Source organism: Takifugu rubripes, chromosome 7, assembly GCF_901000725.2.
Source record: "Takifugu rubripes chromosome 7, fTakRub1.2, whole genome shotgun sequence".
In the NCBI taxonomy this organism is placed as follows: domain Eukaryota; kingdom Metazoa; phylum Chordata; class Actinopteri; order Tetraodontiformes; family Tetraodontidae; genus Takifugu; species Takifugu rubripes.
This window is the reverse complement of record NC_042291.1, coordinates 14,400,487-14,423,971: the sequence shown is the minus strand read 5'-3', so window position 1 is coordinate 14,423,971 and position 23,485 is coordinate 14,400,487. Positions and strand designations below refer to the sequence as shown.

At 46.1% G+C, this 23,485-nt stretch overlaps 2 protein-coding genes across 13 annotated transcripts; one reads left to right on the top strand and one right to left on the bottom strand.

The window, feature by feature from the left end:
• Window positions 1–513: 513 nt before the first annotated feature.
• flad1 (flavin adenine dinucleotide synthetase 1) lies at window positions 514–5,135 on the bottom strand. Of its 4 annotated transcripts, none has more exons than XM_011605819.2 (11): window positions 4,677–5,135; window positions 4,047–4,117; window positions 3,745–3,913; window positions 3,162–3,539; window positions 2,820–2,933; window positions 2,471–2,738; window positions 1,907–2,054; window positions 1,593–1,691; window positions 1,170–1,359; window positions 958–1,031; window positions 514–867 (listed from the first exon to the last, which is right to left on the bottom strand). In XM_011605819.2, exons 2-11 carry the CDS (start codon window positions 4,052–4,054, stop codon window positions 732–734), a joined length of 1,584 nt encoding a protein of 527 aa, XP_011604121.2. In that variant the 5' UTR covers window positions 4,055–4,117; window positions 4,677–5,135; the 3' UTR covers window positions 514–731. The 4 variants fall into 4 exon arrangements, with proteins under 4 accessions (XP_011604121.2, XP_011604120.2, XP_003966281.3 ...); XM_011605818.2 differs by having other exon boundaries at window positions 4,766–5,135; XM_003966232.3 differs by lacking the exon at window positions 4,047–4,117.
• A 777-nt stretch (window positions 5,136–5,912) lies between these two features.
• shc1 (SHC (Src homology 2 domain containing) transforming protein 1) lies at window positions 5,913–23,409 on the top strand. Of its 9 annotated transcripts, none has more exons than XM_029839302.1 (16): window positions 5,913–6,118; window positions 6,661–6,734; window positions 6,828–6,929; window positions 9,970–10,014; window positions 16,042–16,206; window positions 16,403–16,473; window positions 16,849–16,912; window positions 17,812–17,931; window positions 18,522–18,575; window positions 18,921–18,972; window positions 19,433–19,559; window positions 19,653–19,800; window positions 19,939–19,996; window positions 20,121–20,231; window positions 20,618–20,874; window positions 20,970–23,409. In XM_029839302.1, the coding sequence occupies exons 4-16, from the start codon at window positions 10,003–10,005 to the stop codon at window positions 21,096–21,098; spliced, it is 1,368 nt and encodes a 455-aa protein (XP_029695162.1). In that variant the 5' UTR covers window positions 5,913–6,118; window positions 6,661–6,734; window positions 6,828–6,929; window positions 9,970–10,002; the 3' UTR covers window positions 21,099–23,409. The 9 variants fall into 9 exon arrangements, with proteins under 9 accessions (XP_029695162.1, XP_011604116.1, XP_011604114.1 ...); XM_011605814.2 differs by having other exon boundaries at window positions 6,661–6,738; XM_011605812.2 differs by lacking the exon at window positions 6,828–6,929.
• Window positions 23,410–23,485: the final 76 nt, after the last annotated feature.

The following is a 23,485-nucleotide window of genomic DNA, read 5'->3' as shown; positions in this document are numbered from 1 at the left end:
CCCGAAGAGAGAGAGAGACAGAGAGAGAGAGAGAGTAAAAGAGAAAAGAGGGGGTAGGGGTGGGGGAATCGATCCTGGATCCGGAGCTTGGATCCAATCATGTCTTGGTACAGAGGAAATAATTTGCTTCACAATCAGTCGGGCTAACAGGAAAGTTGAGAGCAACGCACCCTGGTGGCCAAGTCGCAGAACTACAGGAATAGTTTTCCATCGGTGAGACGCTCGAGGAAACAATCTGCAGTCTGGATGTTCAGATGAATCAATATGAGGCTGCTGGTTGACCTTCACCAGTGGCCTGCAGCACTTGATTTTCACACATTGACAAACAAAGACAACCTTTTCACATTAGTTACTAATGTATTTTGATACAACGCAACAGGGAATGTCCTTATTGGACTTTGAGGCAAGACAAATGGACTCAGTAAGAGGCATCATGAAGAATGGTATGGAAGTTGCTCCTATCGTCCTATCTGTATGCAAGAGTCCTCTGAAAATAGCAACAAGACAATGGGCGAGGATGACACAGATTGATGTTTTATTCAGCGGCAGGGAAAAGCCATTACTTCTCATGTATGAACAAATAGTGCACACACGTCGGGAAAAACAGAAACACACATCTTTCATCCCAGTCTCCTTGTGCCAATGGTGCCAAAAGCAAGATAAAAATGTCCGTTTTCCCCAGAGGAGGTGATCTGAGGACCGGAAACCTGCCTCCAGGTGAGGTCACATCATCAAGCGCGGGAGTTCCGCTCCTCTTCCTCATTCTCCAGGAGGTAGGCTGGCTTGTAACGCGTCACCCCCCTCGTGTCCACCATCTGCAGGGACGGGTTACGACAGGTGTTGTCCATGCTCCCCAGTGAAGTGTACCTGCCGGGTGACCGAGAACTTTTGAGGATCCTGCACTGTCAGCCGTGATGTTGTTAATAACTGGGGATACACAACGAGGGTTAAACTTACCCCTTGTCATAGAGAATACAGTAGGGCACAAATAATGTCCTCAAGAAAGACCAGATGTCATGGTATGTCCAGTCCTGTGGAGGACAAATGAAATACAACACTGTCATAATCAAGAAGTAGTCCCATCTATGTCTTGTTGCATCACTGCAGGACTTTTGACATGAGACACAAACATCACACCCAATTTCGGGCGTCTTTGTATTTGTCCTTACCAGCAGTGGGTTAACTCTCATGTAGTCTGGCCAGCCAGGGTCAGTGGGACACATGGGGGTGAGTGTTAGAGAGTAAGGGTCACTTCTCCTGGTCCCCATCAGGACGGCTTTAAGCCCCGGTCTCCTTTCCTGCACTTCGTTTAGTGCCTGCCGAATGCTGCCCTCCACAGAGATCAGCTCCAGGTCGTATCTACAGGAGACAAGTGAACCAATAATAAGGTGCTATTTTGGACCCGAGGGTTAAATAAAAAATAGTCCAGCCTCAGCTATTTGTCCTTGTCCAACACTGAAAAAAATGTCTTTCTTTGTGACATGATTTATTCATGATCAAATAACTCATTACCATAAATCTCCCACAGTGGAAACAATTCAATTTGAAAGGGATTTCTTGATCAAATATGACAATATAGCTTGGATTTTCACCTTTTTACGGTGTCCTGAAGGAATCTCTCCATTTCTGGGAATGGAGAGACAATTCTGATATACAGAGCTTTAACCTTGTCTTTGCCATCTGGATACCGCCTGAGAGTGGAAAGAAGGAGATAAATAAATGATCATCATCTATCACAATCTGATACCAGTCACAACAGGTCCACTATGGAATCAGCCCACTTTAGCTTTGTCTTCTACAAATCCCGCTGTGGACAAATCTATCATCTATTCTCTCAGGTCACTTATTTTTCCTTGATTAAATCAATTTATTCTGCTTTTCTCAGCGCGCCGTTTCTTCCAGTTACCGTTTCAGGGCTGCGTAATACAGATGGAGCAGCGCCATGCAGTCTTTGCCACCATTAAAGCCGACACAGATCTCCTCCGTCGCATACTGATCCAGCGCTGCCTCTATGGTTTTCAGTGCCGACTTCACCTTCTCCCCCAGTGGCGTGCCTGTTGCACACACAAATCCACAGCAAAGGGGATCGTTTACAATGAAAGTCAATCAGTTTTGATAATTACGTAACAGGTTTCTGTAACACTGGGTGAGACATAAAATCCACTTCACTTTATGGTGTTGACAGAACAGTTCACCTCTGCTCCTGACCAACCTACACCTCAGTTTTTGCCAAGCACCAAGAAAAACAACAAGAACAATCAGAGTGAGTGTAGAGTCCTGCTGAAAGAGGAAATGTTAACACAATCTGAGTTCGGGTGAGGCTACATATGGTTGCGTTGCTGCCTGTTTACATCCTGTTCCATAACTGTTTCTGATATTTATGGCGTGCAGGGGGACATTTCATGCAGCATTTCCTCCATATCAGTTTGACACAGTTTATCTTCCATCACCCTCTGACCCTCCCCCGTACCATTGTTGGCCAGTGCGTACACCTCAGCAGTGGCGATGGACACCGGGTCAGTCACCAAGCTCACGACGCTTCCCTTGGGCAGCTCCTCTAGAAGCTGTGCCCGTGCTTCTTCCAACTGCTCCTGGCTGTCAGAGTCCAGGACCAGCCTGACTCTGTGGTAGTTGCTCAACCAGTCTGGATACGAGCCCAGAGCCACCTTACGACCCCAACGGGACTGAAGTTTGGTCAACACGGGGGCGATCTCTGTTTCATCTGCATCCACAAACACCTGACAACAGCAGCTTTCATGAGCTCCCCTGTACAAACAACCTTCAGGAGGATTTTTCATTAAGTATGTCGATGTTGTTACCTCACGAGAATGAAACGTGGTCCCGGATCCAGCAAAGAGGTGCTCTAGCCCTTTGAAGGCCCTCTCCATCAGAGAAGGGATGCCAGGAAAGATATATACATTACGCACGCTAACCTGGGAAAAGAAGATAGAAAAATCTGGCATAGTGATTCTGCGTGGATTTTTCCCCACTGTGATGACGTCTAATAATCAGATGTTGCAATCAGTCATCTGATGAAACGTTGCCAAGACAAACTGGAAATCAGAACATTAATGTGGGAAGAATAACAGAATTTCTTTCTTTTTTTAACTAAGTATTAATAAGTGTAAATACATTAGTGTTTACATTAGATGTTTACATACCAGTGGGTAGCGAAGTAGTTTTCCTGTCTGAGGGTCGGTTCCATAGTTGAGTTTGGCTGAGCGAGGCACCATGGCCAGCTTAAAAGTGGTGCTGTTCTTATCCACCACCCCAAAGAATTCTTGTACAAGACGGGCGAGCTCAGGGTGGGAATATAACTCCTCTTGGAATGCCATGGCAACGCTCTCAAAGGTGACATCGTCGTGGGTGGGCCCTATTCCCCCAGAGGTGATGAGGTGTGTGTACTGTGTAGACAGGAGGGCCACCTCCCTGGCAATGACCTCCTGTATATCTGGTATGACCGTTATACGTTGCACAGATACGCCGAGCTTTCTCAGTGCTCGTGTCAGGAAAGCACTGTTGGTGTCCACCGTGTGCCCCTGGCAAAGGAAGGACAGCAGAGTTAAGGATGACTCCGAAGTCTCGCTGGATGAAATTTCCATGAATAAAAGAAGCAGGAGATTATGATGGGACCCTATAGGGCACCAAGAGCTTATCGAGATTCAAACATTCACACTGTTGCAACTTTAAATAGAATGTTTCCCATTACAACACAGCTATAGAATGGTAGAAAATCCAAGTCACCTTAAGTATTTCATCTCCAATTATGATAATGGCTGCAGTAGGAGCTCCCCCATTCACAGCAAAGGAGTGTGGACTGGAGGCATGGCGGTCTGTGGACATTGCTTTACAGAGATGAGCTGCCAGTCTCCTCACTCGCACTGCCTCTCTACTCAGCATGGAAACACATGAACTACAAGACAAAGATGAATGATTCATTAAGCATGTACACATTTGAAATATTAGCTTGTATTTGGAAAAAGGTGTACTGTACAGTATGTATCTTAAACTTGTATAGTGCATCACCATGTTTGTCATAATCTTACATTAACATGAAGAATCAATATGAAGAATCATCATTTCCAGTAAAGTGCAGATCTACTCCTTCAAAAAATACCTACCAGAAAGTAAGAAAAGGGGCAAAGGAAAAGAAAGAAAACAGGATGATTTTGTAGTAACTGCTATTACAATAATGTGACTAGCTGTTTTAGAAATACAAACTTGTTCTGCGGTATTATTTTCTATGCTGTAATGCAAGGATAAAAACCTCTAATAGTGCAAAAGGGCTAGAAAAGCTCAAGCAGTGCAAAGACACGCAGTTATAACACACAGATTACGTCCTTTACTTGTATCTGTGTTAATGTGAAGCAGCTTCACATTGCATGCATTTAAAAGTCTAATTTTCTGGGTATCACGTGCCCTTTTTTAAATTCCCTACTAATTTCTATAAGCGTTAACATCAAGTGACGTTGACTGATCTGTTGAGCTGGATAAATAATCTTTATAGGCGTTCAGTTTTGTAATAATCCCAGAGCATCATGCGTTACTATGACAAATCTTGTCCATCTGCATCGTCTCCTTAATAACTTAGCGCCAGTGTTACTTAAACCAATCTTGATACTCTACTTAGAATCATATGCGCATTCAAGCACATTTACAATCATGCAGTTATTTACCTAAGGTCTGTGCACTGTCGCTAACGTAATTGTGAATACTTAGAAAGGTTGGTTTTTAATATCCTTCTGGAGCTCCTTGTGTAACTTACTTCCAGTCGTTACGAGTCCGACCGAGTCAGACTACATGTCAATCAAACCTGCACCACTAACGAGCCAATCAGAATTACGAATAGGATGTCCCAGATCTCTGACAACCAATCAAGTACGCGGAATTTGCCCCTACGCTTGTCCCCCTATGTTTTACGCGGAAGTGCCTCTCGGGGTCAGCGCTGCGACATTTATCCTTGACGCGCAAAGATTTGCGCTGTTTGTCCTGAATAAGTAAAAAGAGTGTAATCCGAGAGAAGTGCAGCTTTGTCGTCAATTAGCATCTTCACTAGCACTGCTAGTAGTTGTGCTGCTGTAGTATGACTTATTCGCTTTTGCCCAAATCTCTGAGATATTGATATTGCTGTTGCTCGCCTGCCCCTAGCGGCGGGAGGGGACATTGTACCCGATGTATTATAGTCAAAATTCATTGACAGACACAACAGAACGTGTCCAGTTTAAGATTATGCTCGTTTCTTGCCTATAGATGGCACACTTGTAGCCAATTTATGCGAGAACAAACTATTCCCATCACTGATTAAAATTAAATGCTTAACAAAACTGTGATTATCGAACTCCATTTTGAGTGTAGTATTAATTACAGTCGTATGGATTTGCGTAGTCATATTCAGCATTCTATTTAAATGTTGTTTGTAACTTTAAAGTAGCATTTAATCCCAGTAACACGCGTATGTGTGACTGTTTAATGCACTGTGGGTGAAGCTGCTCCTCGCTATCATTTAAAACTTTTATGAGGAAATAGTTACAGTAGTAGTTAAAGGTAGTTACTGTTCATTGTTGTGTTGAGCAACGTCTCGAGGACGATTTTAAAGTTGTTAATGACATCAAAGGTGATGTTTCTTAAGGTCTTTTTGGCGTAAAGAGCTGAAAAATAAATCTGTTCCTGGTATTGTTTTTATTATTATCATTTTACGGTAACGTACGTGACTGTTCGTTTGGCTCCAGAACAGGGAATTAAACAATTGCGCAATCTGCGCTCAATAGGCCAGGTGCAAAACGCACGCGCGCTCACACACATCTACACGCTCACACACACATGCATACGCGCACCCTGGCGTGTCCGCGCACAGCAGATGACGTTACCATTTGCTCTGCGGAAGTGGCTTCTCTAGTGGCCGAAGAGGGGAGGGGGGAGGAGGAGGAGGAGGAGGAAGGGAAGTGAAGGGAGAGGAGCGAAGAAGTTTAGACTTTTCTCCCCTCAAGTTGAACAATATTTGCGAGCTTTGTGTCGGACCGAGGCCTTTTGCTTTGTTAAATGACCTGACCAGAACTTTTGGGCAGCGGCGGTTTGGCGGAGCGGAGGGGAGGTGGGGGGCACCTCCTGCTGGGAGCTGGTGAGTTGACCGTTAAAGTTAACCACACTTTGGGACGCGGAGCGTGCGTCAGGCGGCCAACATGCCAGCACTTGGAGGAAATCATTAACCTAGCGTCTTTTCCGCGTCCCCACGATCGTGTAATATTTAGACAGCAGTGTCGCGTCGCCTGTCCGACTGCTGTGGAAATGTTAGCTTCGCTCCTCTGTTTGCGCCACGGTTTTAACGCCTTCATTCCGGATAGTTTGTGTCCAAGATTCAACCCCCGGCTTAAACCACTGCAGTTACAGGTCGTCTGAACTGGGCAGGGGTGAAAAGTCAACTGAGTGGCCTCAAGCTTGTGCTTTTGCCATGAATAGAGAGTCAGAAAAAGTAATTAAAATGGTTATCTCTGAGGGACAGAGCTATGGTCACGTTGAGTTAAAGCTGGAATAATCAGCCGGACAGTAGAGGGGAACGATTAAGTGCTTCAGCTTCTAATCGCTTTTCCTTTAGCTTCTAAATTAAAATGACACACAATTTCTTCTTTATTGTTTTTATTTTTAACTTTGTTGTTCTTGCAGCCCGAAAATTTGACGTCTGCAAAAAAATAAAAAGGGATCCTGATAGTGTTCTGAGTCGGGAGGAATCTGTTCAGGTCTGTAAGTCATAAACACACACATCTGCGCACACACACGCATCTGCACAAAAACACTCAGCATGATTTCATTGCACCATATTTCTTCCGCAGCGGCCATATTCAATGACTGATGAGCAATCCCTGTTCAGATGTGGTAAATCAGGGTCGCAGTGGCAGAACTAAGTTCATTGTGGAGGAGTGAAGGACAGCCAGGTGATTATGGAAGGGTGTGTGTTATGATTGAGGTGACCGGGAGCAGGTGACCTCTGCTCTTATCAGGGTCAAACACGCGGCACAGATCAGCGGCCACTGACGTATTGTGTGGTGGAAGTTATAGCGGGGGAAAAGGAGACCAGTCAACAACAAATATATATCTATATTTAAAGAAAAAAAAAAAGACAGGAGATCCAGGCGCAAGTATCGACTCGCGTACACACACGCGCAACAACACAAATGGAAGGATGGCCTCATGCACCGTCTGTCAGTCATCGTGGTCACTGTCACAGCATCCCCGCAAACCAAAACCCACTCGATCAAAATTGGATCTGTCCAATTCTGCTCAAATCACATCAGTCACCGGTGAAAGCTCTCCCCCTGACTGACGGCGTGGTGTGACACGGCTTCGTTTCGAGGGCTGACGGGTGTCAATAGCCGGGGACTCGCCGTAGAAATGAGTTTCGATATCAGCCGGACGCTGAGACGGTTGCCGCCGTTGGCCTTGAGCCGGTCTTTTGGCTCTTGAAACTCGGCTGTTGCCAAAACGCGGTGGTGCATTATTACTCAGCTTTAAACACGCAGTGACTGTTGACAGGACAGAATACACGGGCGTCTCAATGCAAGGATGTTTTTGGTGCCTTTGTCTTCTGCTTGCTCCTTCTATTTATATGTTTGTGTTTTGGCTAGTGGGGGTTTCTTCTTTGGGGTGCTTGCTTCTGCTCTGCGTCTCTGGTTTGTTCTGGAAAAAAACTGTGGGTGTTTGTTTTTGAGGTTGTCGCATGTGGTTGTCCAACACAAAGTTCCACACAATGGGCCCGAGCCTCGGCTGCATTTCCTCCTGCTGGCTTGAGCAGAAGCTACTCGGCACTCGCTCGGCTGCGGCCTGATCCGTGTCCCATCCTGCGTGGTGCTCATTATTGAGAGCGAGATCACCTTTGCACCAAAGTTTACACCCTAGCAAATTTGTCTTTTCAACCCACATCTGTCAGACATTTGACATTTGAGGTCACACAAGGCTTAAGATGTTGTCTCAGTGGTAGTCGGCCGAATTCTCACTTCCTGTTTGGCTCCTGGTGGAGTTGTTATCACTGCAGCATGCATGAGATGGCCCTCCGCTACGATTTCAAAGTCAGAAAATTACCATTTGGTTAGAGGGAGGAAATTCATTTTAATTTGTGAACATGACTGAATAATAAACTATGAGAAGTCATTAAAACAGCTCTGACATTTGGGTCAGATGCTCGGTGATCAATAATTTAGTCAGCATCAGAGATATTAGATGCCAATTAATAAAAAGTTTTCATCAAACATCACATATTTTTTGCGAGCCTCACATCAAAGGATATAGTGTGTGTGTGTGTGTGTGTGTGTGTGTGTGTGCGCGTGTGTGTGTGTGTGTGTGCGCGCATTTTAAGTTGGTAAACAAAGGACAAATTCAACTTTTGAAAAAGTTTTATAATTTAAATATATATATTTAAATAAGTTAAATAGCCTGACATTAATCACCGATAAAAGTAATGAAAGCTTTTATTGCAGAAACTTTTATGTTGAAAGTAACTGAATCTCCATTGGAATCAATTTGGCAGACCTTTGTAACACATCCATATATCCTAACGCATCATTTTCACAGCGTCTCACACACAGGAAGATCCTTCTCGGCAGGGTATAAATGAACCGAACAGTATAGAAGGTTCCTACTGGAACCACAGAGACCCTCTGCAGTCGATGCAGAGATGGAGAAGAATTGAAGCAGCTTGTTTCAGTCTGTAATCGCTGTCTATCCTGAGATCTAAAGATCTAAAGATCTAAATCCAGTTAGACGCAGGTGGGAGACATGAGGGTGTTTAGAACGCCAACGTGGGCGAGGACAGAGAAGATGGACCAGGGGTCCAAACAGGCCCGAGCAGATGCTAATGTTGGTGCTAGCTGCTTTGACGTAACGCTGACACACATTTAGCCTAACGGGGAACTGAAGTGGAGAAACGGCTCTGTGATGAATAAACCGTTGTGGCAGACGGGAAGTGAAGAGAGGAAGTAGGCAGAGTGAGAGACTGGTTAAAGGGAACGATGGAAGGAGATAGGGCTCATCTAGATGTGGCCAGAGATGTGGGAGTGTGGTTAGAGGGGCTGGTGGGGGGGGTGGAAAAGACTCAAAATAGCCCGCTCACATGTTTGCCCTGCGCTCGGCAAGCTCTGAATCCAGGAAGGCCTTCTGTTGGATGCCTGAATAATCTAATGTTCGCTCCTTTTTTTTTCCAGACCTGACCGCGATTTTAACCCCTCGTCCATCTGCGTGCAGTCACGCCTGCGCGCTCGCGAGCGGCGTTTCCACTCAGAGGTTTCGCCTCGTCATTCGCCGTCCCGCCTACAGTTCACCGCGTACGCATCATCTTCACCATCGTCTGTGGCTTAGTCAGCTGATTATTAGAAAAGGGTTGGCACTGGCCCAGTGGGGTAACGTCAACGACGAGGCCTGTTTACTCATCTGGGCCCTTTTCTCGCCCGTTTTACATAAGGAGGCAGAGATGGGAGTCACACGCTGTATGCTCAGATGAGGAGTAGACGGCAGACGGGGCCCTGCAGCGTGCACATTCATCGCAAGGCTTTTTCTGTTTCATCTAATAAAAGCTGACTAGTTGCAGACGCCACAGTCGGGCCGTCGACTCAGCAACAGCATGCTCGTGGACGTGTTATAGCAAGCGGAGGCAAACGCCACTTACATGTGCTGTCTTTTTGGCCAATTCCACTCATTCCACGGGGTTTGTTTCAACATGCACTCTGGGGTATAGTCTCACTCCAGGCACCATCACTCTTTTCTCGCTCTCTCTCCGCCCTGCCCCTATGGCCATATTTCCTCTCTTTATGCTCAATCATCTGGGTTGTTTATGTAAAGAATGTCTTTGCAGCCTGGAAGCAAAGCATGCTGGGATTCAAGTAGCTACGCTGGGAGGCTTGAAAGCAGACCGTGATTAGCCCCTTCAGAGTGTGTGTTGTGTTTGTGTGTATTGTGAGCTGATGTGCACTTTGGTGTTTTTAGGGTTACAGACTCACAGACAGCCTGTGTTGGCCAATGGAATATATGGTAAGAATTTCAATTGATTCCACCAATTTCTTAAAAAAACAAACACATTGCAACACGGTGGCAAAGGGTTCTCAACATTCCGTGGTCTAAAGGACAGGAAATTCTCACCCTTAATAGAAATGTGATGATGTAATAGTACTTGGAATGTTGCGAGAGGTTTAAAAATAGGTAAGAAAACCATGATGGAGGTGATGCTGTGCGTTGCCTATTCAGAAGGATTAGCTAAACAAGTGCATTTTTCAGTAAAGCACGACTGCGTTTCATTATATATTTACACCCGGCAACGAGAGGAAACGTGTTATTTTTACATGTTTTGCAGCTTAAATTATTGAGAGGATTTCCCCGGCGGCAGACCAAATATACGCGCTGAAAGTAGTTCCCTTCTGGATGTACGGCTGTGTGAAAATTGTGGTTTTAATTCATTGTGGTTTCAGTTTAAACACAAATGCATCGTATTCTGGATGTGTGATCCGCCAACCCTACGCCACAGTGTGTCATGTGTTTCGCTGGTTCCAGTTAAAGGTGGAGGGGACTGTCATCACCAGTTATTCCCACAGCAGTCACCTCAAGTGACTGAGTTTTCCTTACACTTTTCCCAGTTTTGTCCTCTCTTTCTGGAGTGCGCCGCCACTCCTCTGTGGTCAGACGCGGTACTGCAGGGGTGTATTTTGGGGTGTCATTTAAGGACTCCTCACTCTCCGTTCGGCCAAGTTTTCTGTGTCACACGGGTGGTTTCTTCTGCTTTCTGCCACACTGCCTTCTCATACGCCTGAATGTCGGCTCCAACCTGTCTTATCTCCCGTCTGTCTCTACAGAATCAGTCAGGAGGTCTTGATTGTGCTTGACTGGTAATCGCCTCTTTTCCCCCACAGCGCCATTATCTCTTTTTATTATTATTCACATGTTATTCCATTTACTGTGGATTCTATTCAGTTTCATCAAGGTTATGTGTTGTGACCCCCCCTGCCCATCTTAGTATGGTGGGTAAATCCTCCCCCTCCTCCTTCCTCCATCCTCTCTCTCTCCCTCTTCCCAGCACACACTCTCGTTCTTCCATATCCTATGTCCCTTTGGAGTGTGTGCATTAAAGTGTGGGAGTGCAGCATCCTGCTGTGCATAAACATGTACAAGGCTAAATGACTGAGGCTGCAGAAAAAAAGGTGGGGGGAAGGGGAGGAAACAGGAAGGAGGTATGTTGAGAGGTGGGGAGGGCAGAGGCAGCAGCAGCAGTGTGTGTATGTGTGTGTGTGTGAGAGAGAGAGCGGGGGAGAGAGCGAGGCAGTAAAAGAGAAAATGGGAGGCAGCATCACCCACCCAGTCTGGGAGGAGGAAAGGACAGACATCGTCCCTCCAACAGACAGAGGTGGAAGGGAAGTGGGAATGAGAGACAGACGTGGGGGAGCAAAGAGGAGCACAATGAAGGAGTGCCATCCTGGCAACGTTGCCTTTTCACCATCTGCTGGAGGAGAGTAAGACAGACCGGGGACGTGAAGGACGGAGGAGAGGTGGAGGAAGAGGAGCAGTGACTTTATGAATTAATCGCACGGAAGGACGGATCAGCGGGGACGCACATTTCATCAGGGAGTGGACGGAGCGGAGCGGCAGAAGGAGCAGGGATGAGCAGCCAGTGTGTTACATTTTTAATGTAACGCGCTTCTCACATGAGCCCAGCTTTAGTCCAATCACCATGGATTATCAACTCTATACTTTTTAAACCAAAAAAAAAAGGAAGTAGAATTCATGGTTTATCATTCATGAGCAAAAAAAACAGAAACGGGAAAAAAGAAAACTTTTCGGTCAATGAAGTAGAGTCACAGCAGAAACTACTACATGGTTTTTCTAACGTCGACTCTTTGTGATTCTTGTTTTTTAGTTTCTATCTGCTCGGCGGGATCGTCGTCTTTCTCGGCAGCCGCTCGGAATATTCAGGTTTTTTTTACTGCGGGTTTTTTTTAGACGTCGGTGTTTTCTCAATCAGTAAGTGGACAGTTTTGTTGTTACGTCCGTGACAGAAACTTACACTTGCTATAGCATCAGAAGTACCGTTTCCCTGGTCACGGTTGCAGCGGGGCGCCGCACGCCGCCGGTACATCCACAGCGATTGGCTGGCGCGACACCAGTCGAACTTTGATCATTTCCTGAACCTTATTGATCTTTTCGGGAGACTGTTTTCTCTCCTGGTTTGATGCAGTATCTAATGTGGTCATGTGACTCCATAGAGTAGTGATCTCTTTGTGTAAAGATTCTGTGGCTGTCAAGAGTTCTTTGTACATGTCCTCCGCAGGCATCTCTTTTAATGTCTGTTGCCATAGCAACGGGCAGTGGCTGCAGACCGATAAAAAATGTAAAGTTCTTTATTTTGGGGGGATAAACTGGTTCTGTCACTAAGTAGATTGTGTATATGATCTAGGTGAAGAAGCAGTAGGCCAGTCTGTCTGGAGTTTTTCCACTTCTTCACAGTTTTGTCCTTACGAGACCTTTCTTTGTCTTTGCGGAGCACAGCAGCAGTCTCTGGGATCAGGGTTGTTTAAGTTCACCTGACTTCCCCCGCCCGCTCGCTCGAGTTGTCTGTGCAGTAGCTCATCTGTCCTAATGTCTCCCTTTCCCCCCCCACAACAGCTCCCATCTTAATTAATCATGCTCACCTGCCATAATAACTGCGACTGAGTGAATAAAGCGAGTTAGTCCTGTTGGTTCCATTTAGATGTCGTGGTGAGTGTTATTTGACTTCAAGCCTATGAATAACTGATCATTGGACATGCTGCCTTCGTGGCTGTCTGTTCTTGTTAGTGTTGGGAGGTGATTCAGGATTCGTCACGTAGAAACTCACCTGACCTAGATTGTGCTCTGTGCTCTGGATCACCCAGCAACGTCAGGGTTAGCTCTGCTCACAGAGAACATTAGGACCCCTCCATGTGAGATCACCTTCGGGATTTCCCCGTCACATCCATTTTCTTAAGGTGTGATTTTCTTCAGATGTGTTTTTAGGTTTAGTGACATTGTGACTGCTCTCTTTGTTCCGCGCATACTTTGATTGTCCAAACACAAGTGTCTTTTGTAAGGTTCCAACCATACTTTTTTACAGCTTTATGGTGACTATTCCAGCCTGCTTGGCAGTGGATTTGTGTGACTGGATCCTACATGGTGCTTTTTGGCCAAGACCAGATGGATGACTAGCTAAAATCGCTAGACAATCCCTCAGTGGTGCTAGACTAGCGTAGGCGACTGTTCCGTTGCGATGCATCCAGCGCCCACTTCAAGCTGGCACATTTTACTTCAGACAGAATTAAGTCCTTCATCATAAACTTTTGTAAGAGACAAAAAAAAATCAGCCTATTTGCATTGTATGACTTCAACATCGGTGCCAAACTTACATCACGTGCAAACATCTGCGAACCTTGCTGTCTGTAGCTGGTATCAAAGGTCAACACATTGTAAATATCACTTGTGCCTCAACATACTGAGGTGTCAGCCAGCAAGGGAGCTGCAGGAGCGTGGGTGTAGCCTTGCCTCTGACGGAGGTCAAACCGCTGCGCACTGTTTTGTTTGAGGGACCAATGATCGACTGTTAAAGTAAACAGACTGTTGGTTGCCTTCGAGATTGGTCTATGCAGAACATGGCTGGTTGGGCGGTGCCTGCGCGGTCGTGTGTCGTATAACCGAGTGCTCACCTGTTTCTCGATGAGCCCAGCCTTCGTCGAGGAAGGCGACGGGTCCAGAGTACATAGCGCTTGGCTGCTTCATATCATTTAGGGCTGTGTCAGTGCTCCTCTCTCAGGTAAACACTTAATTTCATTTAGAGGAAGCCAGAGAACAAAGAGAAATGACTAAACCAACTGAATACAGATTTGAGGGAGCGTTCCAAGCTGGGTGAGCATGTTTAGGGTCAGCTCATTCAGGAAACCCTGGATTGGGAGGCCAAACCAGCCAGGCCCCGTTACCATCATAACAAGCCCACTGCTAGTCATCATCAGTTACTGACCTACATCCTCTGCTGTTACATCACCACTGTGCTAGTGCAGGGTGGATCCCTGTACCAGGCAGACACAGTATCTCAGAATCAGCTTGCCATTATCTAAAGGTGCTCCTGGGATAAAATCTGAACCGAGGTGGCCAAAAAGACCTAAACCAAGGCAGCCTCACTTGATTTAGCCATATCAGGAACCTCAGTCTTCAGTCAGGAACAGGCCTGAGTCAGCCTGCTCGGTCTTAAATACTAACTTTTCTAATTTTTTTTGTACTCTTTTAGGTAGTCCACCATGCCTGAACTCTAGCCATTCCCATTCTAACGTTTGAGCGGCACAAAGACGAAGTGCAGCATTTTAAATAATAGACAAAGGGACTGTTGAACAGGACAGCCTGGAGAACGGGCGAGCTCACGAGGGAGGGGGTGAGGGGGAGCGAGAGATCGTCTGGAAGAGGAGAGAGGAAGTGGTGGCGCGGGAGAGGGCAGAGGCATTGGAGAGGCAGAGGTTGGCCGAGTACATTGTGTGGAGGAAGCGTGAGGGCTTCCAGGAGAAACGGGAAGACAGAGACAGGGAAAGGAAGAACGCGGGAAAGGGGAGTGACGCCGCACCAGAAGTGATCTGGAAGCGGAGAGATGAGGAAGGAGATGCAGTGAGGGACAGAGCCATCGCGATTCAGAAAGGACATGAGACCATTTGGAGGAAGAGGGAGAGGGAGTAAAAGAAGACGCTAAGAGATAGGCTGCAGAAAGAGTCTTGCACTGGATACGAGCCGAACATCAGCATATCTGGCTTTTATTGAACCGTACAGGTGCTCGTCATATCCAGTCTGGAACCGTAGCGTGCACGGTGCTGCTGCATCATTGTGCGCATACTCCTTCAGTCCCCTCCTTGGCTGCTAATAGGATTTTTATGGGACTGTTTCAGGCAGGATAGAGCTGCCAAGGGGAGCTGCTTCACACGCACACACACACACACACACACACACACACACACACCGACTCACATATGCAAAGATAATCTAAGAAACAATGTGGGCAGGCAACTTTAATACCGCTGCGCACACATGTACACTCGTCACACACAACTGCAGAGACACATGATGGGGGTGTTGAAAGACAATCACTTGTGTTGATTCTCCATGGTGCTGGTGACTGCTGGGCCTCACTGAGATACTATTAAGCTGGGAAAAGCTACTCAGTGCTTTGTATTCTGGCAAAAAACACAAAGATGAACATTTTCCGGAGTGCTACAACCATTTCTTCATTGGACTATGGATGCAGGTTTAAAACCGAGGACAACATGATCTTCAATGGTGCACTAAAGACAAACTTTTTCTGTCCGTCTCCGTCTCTTACTGGGACGCCCAAGCATTTCCCCGCACCTGCTCTCAGTTCTGCCGGGGCTGATTCTAAAGCTGTGTGGTTTTAGCCGCACGATAGCAGAGAACAGAAGAAGACAGATGGGTGCGGATTTACCCTGAGTGAAACGTGCAGATGGCCGTGTCCCGTTTTTGAAAGAAACTTTGAACGATGACACAGAGACATTTAGACTTTGATTGCATTACCAGATCCTGTGTGATTTAAAAAAGAAAAAAGAAAAAAAAAGAAGGAACTGACGCTGCAAATTCATAATGGAGCTGGCCCCAAAAACAAAGTACACCCACTTTCGCAGTGAGTCCCTGAGCTCGACCGATGAAACCAACTCCAATCCCTCTTCCGTTCCTCCTTCCAGTCCCGTCAGCCCGCTCACTCCTTCCCCCGGTATGCCCTCTTCTCTCTCCTCCTCCTCTCTCACTCCCATCTTGCCCCCCTGTTCGCCCCACCCAGCTGAGAACAGCCCCACAACCCTCTGCTCATTCTTTCCGAGGATGGGGTCACTTCGTCTGGGTGTCTCTGCCACTCTGCTCCCGAGCTTCAAGACTGCGAGCAGGCCGCAGAACACTCGGGCGCCTGTGGAGTCCTCCGGGGACGATCAGAGCCGCGCTCGCGCTTCCCCTCCAGTTCATCACCCTCTCCCTCCTCTAACTGCTCCTTCTCCCCCTCCCCGACCACCTCTGCAGGACATGAACAGATTAGGAGGAGCGTCCAGGAGGGCACGGGTGGAGGGAGGACAGCTGGGAGGCGACGAGTGGACCCGCCATGGCTCTTTTGTCAACAAGCCCACCCGTGGCTGGTTGCACTCTGACGGCGTGGTCAGCACAAGTGGCGTTTCCTACACGGTGCGGGTACGTGAACTGCTCCTAATTATCATCATTTAACATTGTCGCCTCGCACACCTGCTCACTTTGTTCACAAAAGTAGAAACGGAAAAGAAAAACAATTCTTGCGTTCCTCTTCTCGGTTCCTCTTGGTGATTGAAATTCAAGTGCATTAGAGCAGATGCCTGATATTAATACTGCTGCCTTCCTGTTTCCTGGGCAGTACATGGGGTGTGTGGAGGTGCTGCAGTCAATGCGAGCACTGGACTTCAGCACCAGAACCCAGGTCACAAGGTGGGATACAACGCTTTTCACTATCTGCCGGGTTTATATTGAATTTAACTGGTGGATTGTAAACTTGTGTTTTTGCTCTAAAGCTGCAGTTTACACACACACTCGTCTCATATGGACAGTTGTGCTCGATGCCTTCTATTCATTCTTGCTTGCTTGTTTCATTCCTTTGCAAGCATGACCCTCCCTGTTCCTAAAATTAAAGTGTTGTGGAATCCTGGTGGTTTCCTTCTGGTTTCTGCAGTATAGCTGTTAGCTGAGAAAACAAATCCAACAACTTGCTGCCAGTTCTGTATTATTCTTCAGGACGGGGAGGCCAGGAAGGTGTAGAGGTTAATGACTTGCCTGTTCAATGCTAGCATGTTGTTAATGTTTCAGGGAGGCCATCGCTGTGGTGTGTGAGGCCGTGCCAGGAGCTAAAGGAGCCCAGCGCAGGAGAAAGGTGCACGCAACACACATACTGCGACACATCCTTACAGGCCATTATTTATTGATACGGCTTAAGTGGATAGCAGAGGGAACGGTCACTTGGAATTAGCTTGATTGTCCACTCTGTGGTCAGTTGGCGGCCCTCCACACACATATCTTCATTTAGACTGAATGCACACTTCTGTGGTTAGAAGACATCTCACAGGTAATTACCAGTCACTCTCTGGCCTCTGTTTTCTCTTGTCACAAGAGGGTTCCGAGATGAGGCAGTAACAAGGAGGCAGCCTGTGGGAGCCTGAAAGTGCCGCAGATTAGCAAACACAGCTCCTGGTACACTGTTGAAAGGCTGCTTCTGTCTTTCCCTGTAAAAAAGAAAATTAAACCAAACAGTCCATTAAATGTAGCCAATTTTTGCCCAAGGAAGGTCTGGCAGTGCAGCTCAGAAACACAGTTAAAGGTTCTAAACCAGAATGGCTCTTTCTCGACTGGACTGAGGTTACCGTGGCAGCCCGAGCCAGTGCTGTTTTCCTCATAGCGCCTGCCTAATCTCTGGAGATGTGGTGGATGAAAACCACGAGAACAGACGAGAGGATTGGGATAAATGGTCTGGCACAGTGCGCCTGGCATGGTCCGCCTATGATTCTCGCAGTCCAGTCTAAATTTTGCAAACCCTGCTGTCTGGTCTCCATTGGTCATAGTTTGCCTTGGAGACAGGATCACTTTCACAAATGCAGCTGTTCTCTTCCTCCCACACAGGCAGGCATTTCCACACATACACCCACACCAGCACGTGCAAGGAGCGCTCCGTGGAGCCGCGATGCCTTGTTGAATTGGGAAATGAAAAGCATTTCCAAAGGTTTCTATACAACGTGTTTATTGGAATCTCTCCCCAACCATGTTCTTCCCTAACAGCCCTCGTCCCGCTGCCTCTCCTCCATACTCGGGAAGAGTAATCTGCAGTTTGCTGGCATGACAATCAGCCTCACTGTCTCAACCAGCAGCCTCAACCTGCTGGCCTGCGACTGCAAACAGGTTAGATCAGAGTCATCTTATTATTAAAGATTGTTTTAGCAGTTTTTTTCTCCTCTCAAATCCAGCGGTGAACGTGCTGATAGGACTGGGATTGTTAATGGGTTTCTTGTCAGCCCAAGCTTGTTTAGCTTTTAAGCTGTCAGCAAGCAACTTTACTAAATTTGTGTTGTTTTAAACCTGTGTTTTAAAAAAAAAAAAAAACATAGTCATTTAAGCCAATTAATTGTGAGTACAGTGGTTATTTGGTGTATTAAATTATTATGTAGGAATTATTACACATTATTGTGCAGAAATAGCACTTCAGGTAGAGGGCACAGGTGTAGCTGTTGAGCCATTATGGGTGGTTGTGACACACCGTTACGATGTTTGTTCCGTTGTCCCTACGTAGTTTTCTCTCTGCTGCCCTTGATGGTGCTCAGTGGAGGATAAAGCACTTTCCCCTGTAATGATTCCACATTTGTCTATCCATCCACACGCTTTCATTCCACTTCCCACATACTCCATGTCACCCACATGCTCTCCCCCTCTCTCTCTCTCTCTCTCTCTCTCTCTCTCTCTCTCTCCTGTCTCTTCCTTTATTTTTTCCACAGATAATCGCCAATCATCACATGCAGTCAATCTCCTTCGCTTCTGGAGGAGACCCAGTGAGTCACCCCACACACACTCTCTCTCTCTCTCTCCCTCCCCCTTTCTCTCTCTTGCTTTCCCCATCTTTTTTCATGTTGCATATCCTGCCTTCCTGTCTTCTGTCATTGTCTCTTCCTGTGTCTATCACTCTGTCCATTTACTGCCTCGCTGGTGCGTGAGCCGGCTCCTCGAAGCTTCAACTAGTCACTTCCTGTTATTTGTCTTAGCCTTCAATGTTTGTTTTTTAACTCTGTCTGACTTAACAAGTGCAGCTCTCGCTTGGTCTGTTTTTCTTGTCGTAGTTTCTATCTTTACACTGCCTGTCGACGCGCCCTTCCTAAAAGTCTCCCCTGCTCTCTCAGGAAACGGCGGAGTATGTAGCATATGTGGCCAAAGACCCCGTCAATCAGAGAGGTGAGCAAAGATTGAAGCCAAACTCAGGCTGCATCTTACAATGAACTCGATTAAGGCGGTGAAAACTGCCCAAAGTGTTAATATAATACATTTTTTAATCTTTTAATTTCTCTTAGTTTGACATACTGCCCTCTAGAGGCTTTGCCGTGTAATTGCACAGTCATGTGAAGGGGCATTTTTGCATGCTGATAAATCAGTTTTAATTACATTTTTGTACCAACTCTGCCATCCTGTGGTTAAAATGTATGGGGGTATATAATAGCAGTACAGAATGACAAACTAAAGACCAGAAAAACAACATGTTGATTTATGTCAGACACTACTTTAGATTTTGAAACGGCTCTGCTTTTGAGAGCAATACACTGACTGAATACAGATACGTTTATATTTATGCAGTCTTGTGAAGGGTAAAATTTCAGCAAATGCATGATTTATTCTGTTTGTGTCACTTTGCCTTCAGCTTGTCATATCCTGGAATGTTCAGAGGGTTTAGCCCAGGAAGTAATCAGTACCATTGGCCAGGCCTTTGAACTACGTTTTAAACAGTATCTAAAGAATCCCCCCAAACTGGTCACTCCACATGACAGGTAAATATAATGTCACTAATCCCACATTTCAATTTTGGTGCCCATAGTATGTTGTCATCTTTCATAATTTTATATAATCCTCCTTTTCTCCAGAATGGCTCCATTTGATGGCTCAGCATGGGAGGAAGAGGATGAAGAGCCTCCTCCACCTCCCGATGTTCCCTACTATAATAATTTCCCTGGAAAACAGCCTCCTCCTGGAGGACTGATTGACATGAGGACCCGTCCAGGTGCCACACTGGTGAGGAGCATGCACATCAGTCCTACCCCTATAGAAGAGACAGAAACAATCCAATGCTAATGTAAAATAAAATTTATTTGGAATGTTTTGATCATATGAGGTTTCGGCTCATTTTTCTCTGTGGCTCTGTGTTTGCAGCCTTATGGGCAGCCTGGTCAGAATGACATTCACAAGCAGCCGCTGCCGCCTCTCCCAGGTGAGCTCATTTCTCTGCATCAGTGATTACCTTTCCCTCTGTTTGGCTTCCTTTTGTCATGATTAAACTGAACGTCATTTCATTCATCAGAAATCAAAAAAACCTTGTGTCATATGTTTTGCAGCGGGAGCCAAAGAAGGGGGGCTGTTTGATGATCCGTCCTATGTCAATGTGGATAAACCCCGGCCCCGTGTTGCCTCCAACGGAAACATGCATAGAGATGCTTTTGACATGAGTAAATGCTCTATTTCCTCAATATACTACCTTAAAATGAAGCTAAATCAGCTTCAACACACTTAAGTGAATACATATCTGATCCTCCTTAAAAACACATGCGACAGTACTTCTGCTGGATCGTTATTTAACTTACTAGGAACTGAAAGGGAGCGGTTTGTTAATTAGTGACAGAATGTGGCTGACCACAGAAGGCAACACTAGCAGAAGTCATATTTTGTGATTGGTTTCCTGCCAAAAGCTTTGATATTAAGCACATAGTGTGAACAACACATTTTTGTGGAATGCCAGGATCAAAAAGGTCATTTTCTTGGTTTTTTTTTTTCCCCCTCTATGCACATGTAGATATAATACCAAGAAATCACCCGTATTGTTGTGTATTCATAGAACCGTTTGACGACGCCCTGGGTGTCTCGGGACACAGTGGCACAAGCTCAGCCTCAGCAGCGCCCCCTCTGGTGCAGCAGCTGCAGTGCGAGGCCTGGTTCCACGGCGGTTTAAGTCGGAAGGAAGCGGAACGGCTGCTAACACGCGACGGAGACTTCCTCGTGCGGGAATCAGGGACCACCCCCGGACAGTACGTCCTGACGGGGCAGCAGGGGGGTCAGCCCAAGCACCTGCTTCTCGTCGATCCAGAAGGAGTGGTGAGTCGGAGTGGGGTGACCTGACCAGTGGGAAGGAACAGCAAAGCGCTGTGCCTGTGTGTGACCTCGTTAAATCCATTTTATGTATTTTTCAGGTTCGTACTAAGGATCATCGGTTTGAAAGCGTGAGTCATCTGATCAGCTACCACATGGACAACCGGCTCCCCATCATATCGGCCGGCAGTGAAGTTTGCCTAAAACAGCCCGTCGAGCGCAGGGCCTGACCCGACAACCACACACACGCGCACACACACACTCTCCTGCAGAAATAACACAGACAAAACGTGTGTTTCCATACACACGGCAACACTACGGCCTACACGTCACACACAAACACACGATCACTCATCACAACAGCGAAAGCCAAAAATACAACTAGTTTCTCTGCAAAATCACTTTCTTGCTGCTGTCGGCACATCTTCTTTCAAACTGTGACCCCCCCCACCTGCGCACACACACACACACACACACACACAATCAGGCACGTCCCTCCATCGCGGAGAAGAGCTGCTGCAATTCCTCCACAGCCTACTGTGAACCGGGGAAATTTTCAGAATGGGGAGGGGGAAAACACATTTTGTAAGGGAAAAAAGAATTCTCGTGCAAATATTTAAACAAAAACAAAGTAAACGATTAACAATTACAGGATGGTGTCAAATAAAAATGGACCTAAAAAAAAAAAAAAAAAGCATAAATGGGACAGAAAGAAAAGAACTTTTGCTGCATTACAGGACAAGTTCTTTCAGGCAAGGGAAGTTTTCCCTCTTCAGATTATCGCTGGAGCCTTCGAGACAAGACAAAAGTGGACGGTGGCGTTTCCGACTCATCTGGGCTGGAACATAAACTGTAGCTGCACAACCAACTCTACCGTGTCCGTCCGCCGTGTGAATATGCGTAAACAATTCTGCTTCCACTCTAATCAGAGGGGCCACCGCATCCCCACCTTTAAGGACCTTTGAACTTTGACCTCAGAGTGATACTTGAGGAAAGCCCGTATGCAATACTGGGGACTGCTATACTGTCACGTGTTTCTTTTCTCTTTGCTTTTTGACTCTTGTTGAACATTCAAAGTTGAGGAGGATCAAAACAGCTGCATATTCCTGTTTTCTCTGTGAATGCAGATACACAAACGTGCACCAAAGAACACGAAACCTGTTCAAATACAGCAAAGAAAACCAGACGCGTCTTGTGATCTAACAAGCTGAGCGGCAAAATGGGAAGAGTGCTTGAAACAAACGCTTCTACTTGAAATTTCAATCAGTAATTGTTGATGTCACCCACAAACACAACGTGCACTCTTGGATAATAGATCAGATCCGAATTGGCCTGTTGCTGTTCGCTCACTTCTTAGTACTTGGATGCATTGACAATCTATGGGTTCTGTCTTCTATGAGGAATGTCTTCAGTAAAAGACACGCTGGACACTTCGTTGATCAGTAATGCAGTATGTGGTTCAATTACGCTCTGTATCGTGATGTGCTTTATTTTTAATTGACTCAGATGAAATGTATTCTTTAAAGAAAATGGTGACACCATACGTTGCTTTTCTGGAGCGCCGCTGAAGGCGTTTAAGCCAAATATGTCGCTTCTGTGTGCTGTGTTGGTGGTTTTTGAGGATTTGGGATGGAGACATCGCCCTTTCCTTCCTCTCTCTTCATTTTCTCCCTTGTCTTCTTTAATTGTGCCTTCTTTCTTCAAAGCAGTCATGTCACCTTATGTACTTGATTCAAACGTATAAAACCAGTTCAAACCAGTAAAATCTCGCTCCAACCTCTCAGTTAAATACGCTGCAAAAATCGACTCTTCAGCGAACGGATCGTAATCTCCTCTGGTGCACATCGCTGCGTTCAGCATTCACTCACAGATACTTGATGTCAGCATTGGGGGGGGGGTTCATCGACATCTGTAAATATTGAGTGGTCGGTAGTGTAACGTCTCCGTAATTGTATTTAACGACTTGTGTGATAAGAAAAACGAAGAGCCATAACCCCGGCCAATCAGATGGGATTTTTCAAGTTAAACTTTGACTGTTGACTTCTTCTCTGACCCTGAAATGGGCTCGCATGCGATAGTACATGTACGCGTCCTCGAGTGACAGCTGGGTCAGGCCTGACGCGCTCGACCTGTCGAGGTGTTTGCGGGTCAGGTTTTGAAACGACAGAATAAACTAAATCCCAGCTTTGTCGTCGTGTGAGGCCGACCCAGCTGGCCCTCTGCTTGATTCGTGAACATATCTGGTGTTATCGCTTCGTCGCAGATGCTTTTGTTGCATGAAAGTCCTTTTGACTATAGAAAATACCGCCCTCTTGGTGTTGTGATGGTAGTGATAGTGTTGGTGACACTGTTGTACCTTTTTATTTCTGTTTTTAAAAGCCAAAGTTTACTTTCGTGTGGAAAAAAAACCCATTGATTTTTACCTTGTGCGTCTCGGTCTTAATACTTTCACCGGTTTATAGGGAAATGTTGGTTTACGCCTGTATCTGTAAAAAAAACAAAAACAGATTGCATCTATAAATACATACATTATTCTCTGGCTTTGGGAGTTTTGTTTCTGAAGTTTATATTTGTGTCATATGAAGCTCTTTTAATTCTACAATATTGTTCACTGAAA